This window comes from Haliotis cracherodii, unplaced genomic scaffold (assembly GCF_022045235.1).
Source record: "Haliotis cracherodii isolate W230 unplaced genomic scaffold, xgHalCrac1.p SCAF_4, whole genome shotgun sequence".
NCBI classification, from domain to species: Eukaryota; Metazoa; Mollusca; class Gastropoda; order Lepetellida; family Haliotidae; genus Haliotis; species Haliotis cracherodii.
This window is the reverse complement of record NW_027266297.1, coordinates 73313414-73331364: the sequence shown is the minus strand read 5'-3', so window position 1 is coordinate 73331364 and position 17951 is coordinate 73313414. Positions and strand designations below refer to the sequence as shown.

At 42.3% G+C, this 17951-nt stretch overlaps 2 protein-coding genes across 2 annotated transcripts; both read left to right on the top strand.

The window, feature by feature from the left end:
- The first annotated feature begins 1180 nt into the window (after positions 1 to 1180).
- Positions 1181 to 2356, top strand: LOC139479654 (uncharacterized). Its single transcript, XM_071262494.1, has one exon. It carries the CDS (start codon positions 1181 to 1183, stop codon positions 2354 to 2356), a length of 1176 nt encoding a protein of 391 aa, XP_071118595.1.
- Positions 2357 to 10486: 8130 nt separating this feature from the next.
- On the top strand, positions 10487 to 11662 carry LOC139479653 (uncharacterized). Its single transcript, XM_071262492.1, has one exon. It carries the CDS (start codon positions 10487 to 10489, stop codon positions 11660 to 11662), a length of 1176 nt encoding a protein of 391 aa, XP_071118593.1.
- The last annotated feature ends 6289 nt before the right edge of the window (positions 11663 to 17951 follow it).

Here is a 17951-nt window from a genome sequence, read left to right as displayed (position 1 = left end):
AGCCTATGCCAGTAGAGGATTGAAGCCATCTGAAAGGAATTACTCTGCGCACAAGCTTGAGTTCCTGTGTTTGAAGTGGGCAGTATCAGAGAAATTCCATGACTACCTGTATGGCAATGACTTTGTTGTTATGACGGATAACAACCCATTAACCTACGTCCTTACATCAGCAAGACTTGATGCCACTGGTCATAGGTGGCTTGCATCTCTCTCTAATTACAACTTCTCCATCAAGTACCGGCCTGGGAAAGCTACTACTGATGCAGATACACTCTCACGACTTCCGACTCCATCAAATCCCTCACAACTGGACCAGGTCAAGTTGGACTCTGTAAAAGCCATCTGCAATGCGCTCACTACACCTAACTACATTGAGAGTCTTTGTGTCTCAGTCGATGATGATGTGGATGATGATGACAATCTGATGATCACTGATGATAAGTGTGAAGCCAATGTTAGAGAATGGAAGAGAGCTCAGGGTAAGGACCAAGCCCTGGCTACTGTCATTGGACACTTAAGGGACAAGACAAGGCGCGACAGAATACCATTTACAGATGATGCCAATCTCATAGCCCTTGTCAAGATATACCAGCAGCTAAGATTGAAGAGAGGAGTTCTTTATTGAATTACTATGAAAGATGGAGAAGAGCAGGACCAGTTGGTTCTTCCAATTCAGTGCCGCATCGCAGCATTACGATCACTCCATGACAATATTGGACATCCAGGAAGGGAAAGGACTACATCGCTGATACGTGAGAGATTTTACTGGCCTGGTATGACTCGAGATGTTGAAGCACATGTTCAGAACTGTGTATCTTGTCTACGAAGAAAGACTCCATCTGCTGGAAGATCACCATTGGTTAGCATTGTAACATCGCAACCCTTGGAGCTTGTATGCATGGATTTCCTGACCCTGGAACCGTCGAAAGGAGGCCAACAACATATTCTCGTGGTGACAGATCATTTTACCCGATATGCCCAGGCTTATCCAACAAAGAACATGACTGCAAGAACAACAGCAGAGGTCTTTTTCAACAACTTTATTGTTCACTACGGAATACCGAAACGCATACACTCAGACCAGGGAGCTAATTTCACAGGGAAGCTCATGCAGGAACTATGTCAGTTGCTCAAGATAGACAAGTCACAGACCACGCCTTACCATCCGATGGGAAATGGAATGTGTGAGCGCTTCAACCGTACTTTATGCAACATGCTCGGCACACTTGATCCTGACAGCAAAAGGAATTGGAAAGCCCATGTTGGACCACTGGTCCATGCTTATAATTGTACCCGACATGAGTCTACAGAGTTGTCTCCCTTCTTTCTGATGTATGGACGGCATCCTCGGTTGCCTGTTGATGTAGCATTTGGGTTAGACATGGAGCCAAGCAAGTCCAAGTCCATCAATAAGTACACCAAGGAACTTCGGGAAAGACTCAGTCAAGCTTACAACATTGCTTCCAGTGCAGCTACGAAGTCACGCAGTAAGCAGAAGAAGTACTATGACCTGAAGGCTAGAGCTGCTGTTTTAGCATTAGGCGACCGAGTACTTGTCAAGGTAGTGGCTTTTGATGGTAGACACAAGTTGGCCAACAAATGGGAAACAGATGTGTACATTGTGCTTGCCCAGCCGAATCCATCCATACCAGTGTATACAGTTGGTAAGGAGTGTGGAGAAGGACGGAAGCGGACATTACACAGGAACCTGTTACTTCCAATTGGATCCATCCCACAGCCTGAGAACCAAGAGCCACCCATACCGCAGCCAAGGAAAGTACATCCAGCAACTCCAACACCAACAGCAAGACCACGACAGAGGACTTTAGCACCGACTGTGACCATCCCAGTTGACGAGGCTGATGCAGACAGACCAGGATCTGATTGTGAAACAGAAAGTGAGGATGATTATATCGCATATCTCTCCCATGAATCCTCAGAATCTTCAGAGTCAGCTGTTTTTACAGCTGATAGGCCACCTGAAGCAGCAGCAGTAGAAGAGAATCAGAATGATGAGATGACTGCAGTCACTGAAGGAGATCAAGAGGAGGACACAGGGGATGCTCAGGAGGAACTACCCTCTGGTGAATCACTCGCTCATCCTGAAGATCCTAACTCTCATTCTGGTGTAAGGTCATCTACGCCACCTGTCCCCCAACCTCGACGGTCTAATCGACAGCGGACACAACCACAGTGGATGACAAGTGGAGACTATGTTCTGTCAGCCATTGCACAGCCGGACTGGCTAACGAGAGCCAATTATCTCAACACCCTCCGTGATACAGCAAGTTTTTCTGATCAGTCACATCGAGTATCTGATGCAATCCTGGATATCGTGACTGGTAGAATTAAATGATGAGGACATCATTTCGTAGTGGAGGGAAGTGTGTGGCAGTGTTGTATCTATGCATATTGTATGTACAGTGATCGCTCGCTATAACGCTACCAATGGGGTCCAAATAATTGGTGGGCGTTATAGACGATGAGCCGTTTAACCGAGGCCGAGGCGCGCGCTCGGAAAATCTCAAATCATCAATATGTGTTTATCTCACGTCACATCAAAATAGTATATATTTTTATGGACCTAGATCTACCTGTAATATCATTCATTTATTAAATCTGTCACATTTCACAATGTCTGAAATACGTATTCCATTTCAATTTATCATTTTTAATCGATAAATTAAAAAATTATTCACTATTTCCCGCGATGTTATTGAAAATAAAATTCTCGGACACACATTCGACAACGGGTCCACATCAAAGAGCAAAATAAAGACGTTTTAAACAAATCTTTAAATATATTATACAAAGTGATAAATAAAATCAACAAAAATATATCTAAAAGTTATCAAACTTACATCTAAGTTATTATTTCCATCGTTTCGTGCGATCGCGTGTAATGTAAGTCAAATGACATCTCGGCTTTCGTCGCCTTGAATTCTCGGCTCGGACAAAATATATGCATGAAAAATCTTTGTCACAGCTCGTAACCTAGCACGATACATTCGCGAAGTTCCATATTTTTAATATATATCGTGATTTCCTGCTTAAAACGTTCAGATTAACACGATTTAACAAAAAATCTTTCGCCAACTTCTGATATTTATCAAACACGAGCTTGGTATCACAGCTATAATTTGATTGGCTGCCTGAGGTCACGTGCTCAAAATTGACCAATCACGAAACTTGTAGTAGATTTCGGCAAGAAAGCGTCATTAGAAACAAATTTTAATCCAATGAAATCGCTTGTTATAACTACGGAAAAAACCAGGCGATGTTACGAAAGCGCGATTACGAAATGAATGACCGCCGTGTTGTGACAGCAACTACATGTGTGTGACAGTGTCGCCTCAAATTGGATTGCCCACTAATTAAGAATATAAACTTCGCTTGTGGTTCTCTTTTATTGCATGCATGCGCTCAAAGGTCGATAGTGTGAAAAGTTAACTAGTTGAACAATCGTATTTCCGGGACTTGCCGCGGATGTTTTCAAACAGATTATTAGAACTCCATTCAGCGATAAACGGTTGATTATGCAATGAGAAGCGTTAGGTGCAAATGAACAACGAACAACAATACAATTATGTCTGTGTAAAACTATCAGTAATAAAAGTGTACATAAATTTTGGGAGCCATGCGTTACCGCGCGTAGTAACCGAAGTAGCGCTTTATCGAAGAGCGCAATAGCGAGCGATCACTGTATTTTATATATTTGTATACATATAATGTTTTGTAATGAAATGGTGTTTTAACCTTTTATTATGTTGAATTAAATTAAATAAACCTGTTTGGCTGCTGAATTTAACAGCTCTGTTTAACGACTTGTTCTCTGCGTGGAGTTTTCTTTTCTTTTAACTTCTACTGGTTGTGGGGTAGAGTAGGTAGCTTGGGTCGGTCCTTTGTTTAGTACAGCTTGCGCCTGATTGGCCTTGTTTCAAATACTAACACCCAGCATTTAACCTGCACACCAGCCACTACACCTTGCCATGCGGACAACAAATTTCTGCTCTGTGTAGTATTTTCATCTGAGACCGTCCAAATAGGTTAGTAATGTTTCTATACGTATTGTTATAATGTACTTGCATCTATTTGTGTAATCAGCTGTAGTGTTACACAGTCTTAATACATATTTAGGTAGGTCATTACATGTAGTCATATAATTGCAGCCATGTAAATGTTGTAACTAGGTTAGCACTGTATATCTTCACCTTTCCTAAATGTTTCATTTGAGAATGAATGAGCGAGTGGGTATGTATTTATGATGTATGTGTTTGCTTATGACAATGTTATTTATGTATAATGTAAAGCATTCATTGGTATGTTATGTGTAACACATAATTCATGTTTTCTACGGTAACCCGTTTTACCTAAGTAAGTATATTTGTCTTTGTATTTGTATTTAGATGCAGGCACCATAAGTCCTGTCACATTGCGTTGGTGAACACAGTTCCCGCCCCAGTTTCACCTACAGGGTATGCTTGTGTTTTCTTGTGTATTAATGAAATTAATTAATTGTATTTATCATATTATTACACATGTATAGGGATACAAATGTATATGTAGTTATTGTAAGTTATAACACATCCTTCAATGTATTTGTTGAAAGCAAGAGTTCTATCTATGTCTATGATGTCGTCGGTGTGACGATGCGAATGAATATAATGTGATGTGCTCTTATATATCTGTGTTTGTGTATATTAACATACATATATATTTACGTGTATATATATCTTTACATTTAATATGTTTCAGGGCGATTGTGTGTTCTGATAATAAATCCTCACGACAATTAACGACCTGTGTTATTCATAAACACCCCCGGTTACAAATGGAGCCCCCAGTGAGGATTTATCAGTGACGTACCACCAACGTTGGATAGAGGACGCACCTCAGATGTGATACTACAGACCTGGTCTACAGTGTACAGTACACAGCCAAGACCACATGAACTGTTGTTTGGTGTATAGACTTTGACTTCCTCTGCGGTCACAAGTGATTGACAAATCTGTAAATATTGATTTACGTAAAGGCCTATATACTGGAGAAATGCATATGCCGGCTTGTTTTTTCATGTTAGTTTAGTTTAGTTTAGTTTAGTTTAGTTTAGTTTAGTTTAGTTTAGTTCAGCTCAGCTCTGTTTAGCTTAGTTTAGTTTAGCTCAGTTTATATTTTGCGGGTACCCGTTCAAGGATAACATCAGCGCTCATCCCAGTAAACATGTATTAAGATTATTTAATAAATAAATAGGTTGTTTATATATTTTTTAGTTTGAAAGTTGTGTGTGAATCATTGATGTATGTGAAACCTTCCCCACTTGCTTATAGCACCCCCTTACCGAAAACAAACTAAAACCTTAAATTGTTAAGGCATTAAATCAATTTAGCTGACAGTTAATTTAACATATTTAACCATTAACCACACTTGGTTACCCCATTGAACCAAGTATTCTTCCAGGTCCTATTTGGTTATACCATTACCAAATACAGTTGTTACTTGTCATATAGGCAAAGTAGGATACATTTGCGTGTACTTGTAAGTTTATGACGAACTAGACGAGCACTTCACTTTGGCACCTACTATTGCATAATCCCCCTCATACTAACCAGATAAACATTTACCACTGACTCATTGCAGCGTAGCGTACCTAAGATACTTAGTCATTGTTGGGGAATAGTACAATTATCAGGTTGCTCATGTTTGTTTGTTTTTTTCTTCGTGTCCGCATTCACGCGTCCGTTACACATGTACACCGACATCCATGGCCGTAGGACAACGAGTAGTTGTCAGTATTTCTGTTGCATAACGTGCAAAGTTATTTGTCTATAGCCTCCATTTTTCCACGCTATTTTCTTCTGAATCGACATTTCTACCTTTCCCACTCAAGACAATTCGACTTCGTGGGTTTACCCATCTGCATATTTTTTTTGTACTTTATTTACTTTGCTACTCATGGTTCCTGTTCTCTGTGATCATGGAATTTAAGGAGGATGAATTGGAGCCTGTGGCTAATCTGTTCAGGAAGCTTGGTATGGAGCCCAAGGACCAATCACCAGAGGACCTGAAGGCATGGATCCAAGGAATGGCACAGCAAGGGGGGCCCTTGATAAAGGAAGAGCCAAGTCTACATGGACAGTCGGTGCCACCTCCAGGAGTGGAAGGCAAAGCCCAAGCTGTGGCTTATCACCAATTCCCAAAGTTACCTTTATTTAGTGGAGATGACACAGGAAAGGATGCTCCTTTCGACCTCTGGACCTATGAAGTTGATTGTTTATTTCAGTCCAAGTGCTATACCTCAGATGTTATAGATCAGGCTGTCCGCAGATCTCTCAAGGGGGAGGCTGCTAGAGTTGCGATGAGACTTGGATCTACAGCTTCTACCAAGGATTTACTTTCGAAGCTCCAAAGTATTTATGGCACAGTTAGGCGCAGGGAAACCCTCATGGCACAGTTCTATAGTGCAACCCAGACGGAGGATGAAGATGTTGCTAGTTGGGGCTGCCGCCTGGAACACCTCCTATCACAGATCACTGAGCACCATATAATTCCCATGAAGGAGCAGGATGAGATGCTGAGAAACATGTTCTGGAGTGGTCTGAAACCAACAATGAAGGCTATATCTGGACACAAGTTTGACTCACTAGCTAGTTTTGATGAGCTACGAATCTCCTTACGGGAATTAGAGTACGACATGAAGCGGGGACTATCCAAGTCGGAAACAAAGAAGTGCAATGTTTCAGCTAAAATGGCTATCCCAGTTGAACCAGTTTCAAAGAATGACCTTGAGACCCTGACATCCGCCATAGATCAATTACGAGTGGAAGTGTCTGACATCAGGAAACGACAGGACACAGCCCAGTTATATCAACACCAGACATTCGAACCAAGGCAAGATATGTCTTTTGGGAGCAACAGAAGAGGGAAGGGCCATGCCCGGGAGTACCCACCTCACCCAGCTCCATCAGGTAACAACGTCCATACCAGAAACACTTATGCAGGAAATGAACCACAGGATGAGTCCACGAGTGCTGCTTACCATGGAGACAGAAGGTTTCAAACAAGGTATGAGGATAGAAGAGGTTCATCCAGAGATTACCCAAGCTATGCAAAGGATACCCGCGTCGGCCAAGGAAGGACTAAGTCTACTGGAGCCTATTCCACACCACCATATTGGGATCAGGAGGACTACCAAGAACCGATATGCTATAGATGTGGGTACCCTGGCCACATAGCATCGGGATGTAGAGTCAGACTAGATCACCTTCGTCGACCTTTAAACTGGCAAGGGCCTATGGGAAGGGGTCACCATTAGGCTCATCGAAGAACCCCAAGGGACAAGCTGCCAGACGGACTTGTTGGACATGCAAATGAAGCATACATCACAGTTGATAATGTTCAGACCCGTGCCTTACTGGATACAGGAGCTACTGTCTCTGTGATATCAGAATCATTTTATGATGAACACTTAAAACACATTTCCTTGGAGCCACTTTGCGACATGTTGGATATTGAATGTGCTGGAGGAGAAAACCTACCTTACAAAGGCTTCATTGAAGTTGGGATTAAGTCTGTTGGAGGTGGAATAGATAATGCAGAACCAGTACCATGCCTTTTCCTAATAGTACCCGTCACCAGATATAATGCACATGTACCAGTACTGTTAGGAACAAACATACTGAATTGTCTGATGGAAAACTGTAAGCACACCCATGGAGTCAAGTACTTGCAAAAGGCAGCCTTACAAACGCCTTGGTACCTTACCTACAGGACCATGACCCTACAGGAACGGGAATTACTACGCAATGACTGGAGGTTAGGTCTGGTTAAGAGTGTGGAGGACAAGAATATATTGATACCGTCTAACAGCACAGCATCAATTAAAGGACAAGTTGCCAAAGGAGTTAGATCACCCAGACTTTGTGCTTTAATGCAGCCTACTCCAAAGTCAAGCATTAGCAAAGACATAGACATTGCTCCAACTGTCATTTCTTACGATGGTCGTCCGGATATTGTAGAAGTTCATCTCTTCAACGTGACCACACGTACTATAGTTGTTCCTCCCCATGCCCTATTGTCTGAGCTGCAACCTGTAACTCTTCAGGACCCACCTTGTGGTACATCTGTAGACTCTGCCTCCATATTGAAGAATATTGAGATGGAACAGGAAGGACTCTCTACTGATGAAGTTGGTTTGGGACTTGAATTAATTACAAGGTTTCAGGACATCTTCTCCAAAGATGATGAGGATCTAGGATGTACTTCTCTTGTTCGCCACCGTATAGAACTAGATGATGAACGACCATTCAAGCAAAGACATCGACGGATACCCCCAGCTATGTATGATGAAGTCCGGACTCACTTGCATCAACTGTTATCTGCAGGAGTCATCCGAAAGTCGCATAGCCCTTGGGCATCTAATGTGGTATTAGCTCGCAAAAAAGATGGAAAGCTGAGGATGTGCATCGACTTTAGACAGTTGAATAATCACACAATCAAGGATTCATATGCTCTGCCGAGAATTGAGGAGATGCAGGATTGTCTAAGGGGAATGAAATACTTTACAGTCCTGGACATGAAGAGTGGATACCATCAGGTGGAAATTGAGGAGTGCCACAAAGAACGGACAGCCTTCACAGTAGGACCTTTGGGATTCTATGAGTATAACAGAATGCCCTTTGGACTCTCCAACGCCCCGGCAACCTACCAGCGTCTTATGGAGCAGTGCTTGGATGGATTACATCTCCAAATCTGTCTCTAATACTTGGATGATCTGATCATATTTTCTCGTACATATGAAGAACACCTGGAGCGTCTTGAAAGAGTTCTAAAGCGCCTCCGTGACTGTGGATTAAAACTTGCACCCAAAAAGTGTAAGTTCTTCAAACGAAAGGTCAAGTATGTGGGCTACATTATCAGCGCTGATGGAATCGAGGCAGACCCAGATAAAGTGGAAAAAATACGAAATTGGCCAACACCTACCAATCCAGAAGATATCAGGAAGTTTCTCGGCTTCGCTGGATATTACCGGAAGTTCGTGCAAAATTTCTCTAAGATTGCAAGGCCTTTATCTATTCTGATGCCTAAGACTGCAACAAAGAAGTCCAAGAGACGGCAACATCAGCAGACCGAGTGGGAGTGGAGAGCTGCACAAGAACAGGCCTTCCAGGAAATCAAAGATCGTCTTACCATGCCGCCAGTCCTAGGATATGCCGACTTCCACCAGCCATTTGAATTGCACACAGATGCAAGCACCCAAGGTCTGGGAGCAGTTCTTTATCAACACCAGAACGATCAGCAGCGAGTCATAGCCTATGCCAGTAGAGGATTGAAGCCATCTGAAAGGAATTACTCTGCGCACAAGCTTGAGTTCCTGTGTTTGAAGTGGGCAGTATCAGAGAAATTCCATGACTACCTGTATGGCAATGACTTTGTTGTTATGACGGATAACAACCCATTAACCTACGTCCTTACATCAGCAAGACTTGATGCCACTGGTCATAGGTGGCTTGCATCTCTCTCTAATTACAACTTCTCCATCAAGTACCGGCCTGGGAAAGCTACTACTGATGCAGATACACTCTCACGACTTCCGACTCCATCAAATCCCTCACAACTGGACCAGGTCAAGTTGGACTCTGTAAAAGCCATCTGCAATGCGCTCACTACACCTAACTACATTGAGAGTCTTTGTGTCTCAGTCGATGATGATGTGGATGATGATGACAATCTGATGATCACTGATGATAAGTGTGAAGCCAATGTTAGAGAATGGAAGAGAGCTCAGGGTAAGGACCAAGCCCTGGCTACTGTCATTGGACACTTAAGGGACAAGACAAGGCGCGACAGAATACCATTTACAGATGATGCCAATCTCATAGCCCTTGTCAAGATATACCAGCAGCTAAGATTGAAGAGAGGAGTTCTTTATTGAATTACTATGAAAGATGGAGAAGAGCAGGACCAGTTGGTTCTTCCAATTCAGTGCCGCATCGCAGCATTACGATCACTCCATGACAATATTGGACATCCAGGAAGGGAAAGGACTACATCGCTGATACGTGAGAGATTTTACTGGCCTGGTATGACTCGAGATGTTGAAGCACATGTTCAGAACTGTGTATCTTGTCTACGAAGAAAGACTCCATCTGCTGGAAGATCACCATTGGTTAGCATTGTAACATCGCAACCCTTGGAGCTTGTATGCATGGATTTCCTGACCCTGGAACCGTCGAAAGGAGGCCAACAACATATTCTCGTGGTGACAGATCATTTTACCCGATATGCCCAGGCTTATCCAACAAAGAACATGACTGCAAGAACAACAGCAGAGGTCTTTTTCAACAACTTTATTGTTCACTACGGAATACCGAAACGCATACACTCAGACCAGGGAGCTAATTTCACAGGGAAGCTCATGCAGGAACTATGTCAGTTGCTCAAGATAGACAAGTCACAGACCACGCCTTACCATCCGATGGGAAATGGAATGTGTGAGCGCTTCAACCGTACTTTATGCAACATGCTCGGCACACTTGATCCTGACAGCAAAAGGAATTGGAAAGCCCATGTTGGACCACTGGTCCATGCTTATAATTGTACCCGACATGAGTCTACAGAGTTGTCTCCCTTCTTTCTGATGTATGGACGGCATCCTCGGTTGCCTGTTGATGTAGCATTTGGGTTAGACATGGAGCCAAGCAAGTCCAAGTCCATCAATAAGTACACCAAGGAACTTCGGGAAAGACTCAGTCAAGCTTACAACATTGCTTCCAGTGCAGCTACGAAGTCACGCAGTAAGCAGAAGAAGTACTATGACCTGAAGGCTAGAGCTGCTGTTTTAGCATTAGGCGACCGAGTACTTGTCAAGGTAGTGGCTTTTGATGGTAGACACAAGTTGGCCAACAAATGGGAAACAGATGTGTACATTGTGCTTGCCCAGCCGAATCCATCCATACCAGTGTATACAGTTGGTAAGGAGTGTGGAGAAGGACGGAAGCGGACATTACACAGGAACCTGTTACTTCCAATTGGATCCATCCCACAGCCTGAGAACCAAGAGCCACCCATACCGCAGCCAAGGAAAGTACATCCAGCAACTCCAACACCAACAGCAAGACCACGACAGAGGACTTTAGCACCGACTGTGACCATCCCAGTTGACGAGGCTGATGCAGACAGACCAGGATCTGATTGTGAAACAGAAAGTGAGGATGATTATATCGCATATCTCTCCCATGAATCCTCAGAATCTTCAGAGTCAGCTGTTTTTACAGCTGATAGGCCACCTGAAGCAGCAGCAGTAGAAGAGAATCAGAATGATGAGATGACTGCAGTCACTGAAGGAGATCAAGAGGAGGACACAGGGGATGCTCAGGAGGAACTACCCTCTGGTGAATCACTCGCTCATCCTGAAGATCCTAACTCTCATTCTGGTGTAAGGTCATCTACGCCACCTGTCCCCCAACCTCGACGGTCTAATCGACAGCGGACACAACCACAGTGGATGACAAGTGGAGACTATGTTCTGTCAGCCATTGCACAGCCGGACTGGCTAACGAGAGCCAATTATCTCAACACCCTCCGTGATACAGCAAGTTTTTCTGATCAGTCACATCGAGTATCTGATGCAATCCTGGATATCGTGACTGGTAGAATTAAATGATGAGGACATCATTTCGTAGTGGAGGGAAGTGTGTGGCAGTGTTGTATCTATGCATATTGTATGTACAGTGATCGCTCGCTATAACGCTACCAATGGGGTCCAAATAATTGGTGGGCGTTATAGACGATGAGCCGTTTAACCGAGGCCGAGGCGCGCGCTCGGAAAATCTCAAATCATCAATATGTGTTTATCTCACGTCACATCAAAATAGTATATATTTTTATGGACCTAGATCTACCTGTAATATCATTCATTTATTAAATCTGTCACATTTCACAATGTCTGAAATACGTATTCCATTTCAATTTATCATTTTTAATCGATAAATTAAAAAATTATTCACTATTTCCCGCGATGTTATTGAAAATAAAATTCTCGGACACACATTCGACAACGGGTCCACATCAAAGAGCAAAATAAAGACGTTTTAAACAAATCTTTAAATATATTATACAAAGTGATAAATAAAATCAACAAAAATATATCTAAAAGTTATCAAACTTACATCTAAGTTATTATTTCCATCGTTTCGTGCGATCGCGTGTAATGTAAGTCAAATGACATCTCGGCTTTCGTCGCCTTGAATTCTCGGCTCGGACAAAATATATGCATGAAAAATCTTTGTCACAGCTCGTAACCTAGCACGATACATTCGCGAAGTTCCATATTTTTAATATATATCGTGATTTCCTGCTTAAAACGTTCAGATTAACACGATTTAACAAAAAATCTTTCGCCAACTTCTGATATTTATCAAACACGAGCTTGGTATCACAGCTATAATTTGATTGGCTGCCTGAGGTCACGTGCTCAAAATTGACCAATCACGAAACTTGTAGTAGATTTCGGCAAGAAAGCGTCATTAGAAACAAATTTTAATCCAATGAAATCGCTTGTTATAACTACGGAAAAAACCAGGCGATGTTACGAAAGCGCGATTACGAAATGAATGACCGCCGTGTTGTGACAGCAACTACATGTGTGTGACAGTGTCGCCTCAAATTGGATTGCCCACTAATTAAGAATATAAACTTCGCTTGTGGTTCTCTTTTATTGCATGCATGCGCTCAAAGGTCGATAGTGTGAAAAGTTAACTAGTTGAACAATCGTATTTCCGGGACTTGCCGCGGATGTTTTCAAACAGATTATTAGAACTCCATTCAGCGATAAACGGTTGATTATGCAATGAGAAGCGTTAGGTGCAAATGAACAACGAACAACAATACAATTATGTCTGTGTAAAACTATCAGTAATAAAAGTGTACATAAATTTTGGGAGCCATGCGTTACCGCGCGTAGTAACCGAAGTAGCGCTTTATCGAAGAGCGCAATAGCGAGCGATCACTTATTTTATATATTTGTATACATATAATGTTTTGTAATGAAATGGTGTTTTAACCTTTTATTATGTTGAATTAAATTAAATAAACCTGTTTGGCTGCTGAATTTAACAGCTCTGTTTAACGACTTGTTCTCTGCGTGGAGTTTTCTTTTCTTTTAACTTCTACTGGTTGTGGGGTAGAGTAGGTAGCTTGGGTCGGTCCTTTGTTTAGTACAGCTTGCGCCTGATTGGCCTTGTTTCAAATACTAACACCCAGCATTTAACCTGCACACCAGCCACTACACCTTGCCATGCGGACAACAAATTTCTGCTCTGTGTAGTATTTTCATCTGAGACCGTCCAAATAGGTTAGTAATGTTTCTATACGTATTGTTATAATGTACTTGCATCTATTTGTGTAATCAGCTGTAGTGTTACACAGTCTTAATACATATTTAGGTAGGTCATTACATGTAGTCATATAATTGCAGCCATGTAAATGTTGTAACTAGGTTAGCACTGTATATCTTCACCTTTCCTAAATGTTTCATTTGAGAATGAATGAGCGAGTGGGTATGTATTTATGATGTATGTGTTTGCTTATGACAATGTTATTTATGTATAATGTAAAGCATTCATTGGTATGTTATGTGTAACACATAATTCATGTTTTCTACGGTAACCCGTTTTACCTAAGTAAGTATATTTGTCTTTGTATTTGTATTTAGATGCAGGCACCATAAGTCCTGTCACATTGCGTTGGTGAACACAGTTCCCGCCCCAGTTTCACCTACAGGGTATGCTTGTGTTTTCTTGTGTATTAATGAAATTAATTAATTGTATTTATCATATTATTACACATGTATAGGGATACAAATGTATATGTAGTTATTGTAAGTTATAACACATCCTTCAATGTATTTGTTGAAAGCAAGAGTTCTATCTATGTCTATGATGTCGTCGGTGTGACGATGCGAATGAATATAATGTGATGTGCTCTTATATATCTGTGTTTGTGTATATTAACATACATATATATTTACGTGTATATATATCTTTACATTTAATATGTTTCAGGGCGATTGTGTGTTCTGATAATAAATCCTCACGACAATTAACGACCTGTGTTATTCATAAACACCCCCGGTTACAAATGGAGCCCCCAGTGAGGATTTATCAGTGACGTACCACCAACGTTGGATAGAGGACGCACCTCAGATGTGATACTACAGACCTGGTCTACAGTGTACAGTACACAGCCAAGACCACATGAACTGTTGTTTGGTGTATAGACTTTGACTTCCTCTGCGGTCACAAGTGATTGACAAATCTGTAAATATTGATTTACGTAAAGGCCTATATACTGGAGAAATGCATATGCCGGCTTGTTTTTTCATGTTAGTTTAGTTTAGTTTAGTTTAGTTTAGTTTAGTTTAGTTTAGTTCAGCTCAGCTCTGTTTAGCTTAGTTTAGTTTAGCTCAGTTTATATTTTGCGGGTACCCGTTCAAGGATAACATCAGCGCTCATCCCAGTAAACATGTATTAAGATTATTTAATAAATAAATAGGTTGTTTATATATTTTTTAGTTTGAAAGTTGTGTGTGAATCATTGATGTATGTGAAACCTTCCCCACTTGCTTATAGCACCCCCTTACCGAAAACAAACTAAAACCTTAAATTGTTAAGGCATTAAATCAATTTAGCTGACAGTTAATTTAACATATTTAACCATTAACCACACTTGGTTACCCCATTGAACCAAGTATTCTTCCAGGTCCTATTTGGTTATACCATTACCAAATACAGTTGTTACTTGTCATATAGGCAAAGTAGGATACATTTGCGTGTACTTGTAAGTTTATGACGAACTAGACGAGCACTTCACTTTGGCACCTACTATTGCATAATCCCCCTCATACTAACCAGATAAACATTTACCACTGACTCATTGCAGCGTAGCGTACCTAAGATACTTAGTCATTGTTGGGGAATAGTACAATTATCAGGTTGCTCATGTTTGTTTGTTTTTTTCTTCGTGTCCGCATTCACGCGTCCGTTACACATGTACACCGACATCCATGGCCGTAGGACAACGAGTAGTTGTCAGTATTTCTGTTGCATAACGTGCAAAGTTATTTGTCTATAGCCTCCATTTTTCCACGCTATTTTCTTCTGAATCGACATTTCTACCTTTCCCACTCAAGACAATTCGACTTCGTGGGTTTACCCATCTGCATATTTTTTTTGTACTTTATTTACTTTGCTACTCATGGTTCCTGTTCTCTGTGATCATGGAATTTAAGGAGGATGAATTGGAGCCTGTGGCTAATCTGTTCAGGAAGCTTGGTATGGAGCCCAAGGACCAATCACCAGAGGACCTGAAGGCATGGATCCAAGGAATGGCACAGCAAGGGGGGCCCTTGATAAAGGAAGAGCCAAGTCTACATGGACAGTCGGTGCCACCTCCAGGAGTGGAAGGCAAAGCCCAAGCTGTGGCTTATCACCAATTCCCAAAGTTACCTTTATTTAGTGGAGATGACACAGGAAAGGATGCTCCTTTCGACCTCTGGACCTATGAAGTTGATTGTTTATTTCAGTCCAAGTGCTATACCTCAGATGTTATAGATCAGGCTGTCCGCAGATCTCTCAAGGGGGAGGCTGCTAGAGTTGCGATGAGACTTGGATCTACAGCTTCTACCAAGGATTTACTTTCGAAGCTCCAAAGTATTTATGGCACAGTTAGGCGCAGGGAAACCCTCATGGCACAGTTCTATAGTGCAACCCAGACGGAGGATGAAGATGTTGCTAGTTGGGGCTGCCGCCTGGAACACCTCCTATCACAGATCACTGAGCACCATATAATTCCCATGAAGGAGCAGGATGAGATGCTGAGAAACATGTTCTGGAGTGGTCTGAAACCAACAATGAAGGCTATATCTGGACACAAGTTTGACTCACTAGCTAGTTTTGATGAGCTACGAATCTCCTTACGGGAATTAGAGTACGACATGAAGCGGGGACTATCCAAGTCGGAAACAAAGAAGTGCAATGTTTCAGCTAAAATGGCTATCCCAGTTGAACCAGTTTCAAAGAATGACCTTGAGACCCTGACATCCGCCATAGATCAATTACGAGTGGAAGTGTCTGACATCAGGAAACGACAGGACACAGCCCAGTTATATCAACACCAGACATTCGAACCAAGGCAAGATATGTCTTTTGGGAGCAACAGAAGAGGGAAGGGCCATGCCCGGGAGTACCCACCTCACCCAGCTCCATCAGGTAACAACGTCCATACCAGAAACACTTATGCAGGAAATGAACCACAGGATGAGTCCACGAGTGCTGCTTACCATGGAGACAGAAGGTTTCAAACAAGGTATGAGGATAGAAGAGGTTCATCCAGAGATTACCCAAGCTATGCAAAGGATACCCGCGTCGGCCAAGGAAGGACTAAGTCTACTGGAGCCTATTCCACACCACCATATTGGGATCAGGAGGACTACCAAGAACCGATATGCTATAGATGTGGGTACCCTGGCCACATAGCATCGGGATGTAGAGTCAGACTAGATCACCTTCGTCGACCTTTAAACTGGCAAGGGCCTATGGGAAGGGGTCACCATTAGGCTCATCGAAGAACCCCAAGGGACAAGCTGCCAGACGGACTTGTTGGACATGCAAATGAAGCATACATCACAGTTGATAATGTTCAGACCCGTGCCTTACTGGATACAGGAGCTACTGTCTCTGTGATATCAGAATCATTTTATGATGAACACTTAAAACACATTTCCTTGGAGCCACTTTGCGACATGTTGGATATTGAATGTGCTGGAGGAGAAAACCTACCTTACAAAGGCTTCATTGAAGTTGGGATTAAGTCTGTTGGAGGTGGAATAGATAATGCAGAACCAGTACCATGCCTTTTCCTAATAGTACCCGTCACCAGATATAATGCACATGTACCAGTACTGTTAGGAACAAACATACTGAATTGTCTGATGGAAAACTGTAAGCACACCCATGGAGTCAAGTACTTGCAAAAGGCAGCCTTACAAACGCCTTGGTACCTTACCTACAGGACCATGACCCTACAGGAACGGGAATTACTACGCAATGACTGGAGGTTAGGTCTGGTTAAGAGTGTGGAGGACAAGAATATATTGATACCGTCTAACAGCACAGCATCAATTAAAGGACAAGTTGCCAAAGGAGTTAGATCACCCAGACTTTGTGCTTTAATGCAGCCTACTCCAAAGTCAAGCATTAGCAAAGACATAGACATTGCTCCAACTGTCATTTCTTACGATGGTCGTCCGGATATTGTAGAAGTTCATCTCTTCAACGTGACCACACGTACTATAGTTGTTCCTCCCCATGCCCTATTGTCTGAGCTGCAACCTGTAACTCTTCAGGACCCACCTTGTGGTACATCTGTAGACTCTGCCTCCATATTGAAGAATATTGAGATGGAACAGGAAGGACTCTCTACTGATGAAGTTGGTTTGGGACTTGAATTAATTACAAGGTTTCAGGACATCTTCTCCAAAGATGATGAGGATCTAGGATGTACTTCTCTTGTTCGCCACCGTATAGAACTAGATGATGAACGACCATTCAAGCAAAGACATCGACGGATACCCCCAGCTATGTATGATGAAGTCCGGACTCACTTGCATCAACTGTTATCTGCAGGAGTCATCCGAAAGTCGCATAGCCCTTGGGCATCTAATGTGGTATTAGCTCGCAAAAAAGATGGAAAGCTGAGGATGTGCATCGACTTTAGACAGTTGAATAATCACACAATCAAGGATTCATATGCTCTGCCGAGAATTGAGGAGATGCTGGATTGTCTAAGGGGAATGAAATACTTTACAGTCCTGGACATGAAGAGTGGATACCATCAGGTGGAAATTGAGGAGTGCCACAAAGAACGGACAGCCTTCACAGTAGGACCTTTGGGAT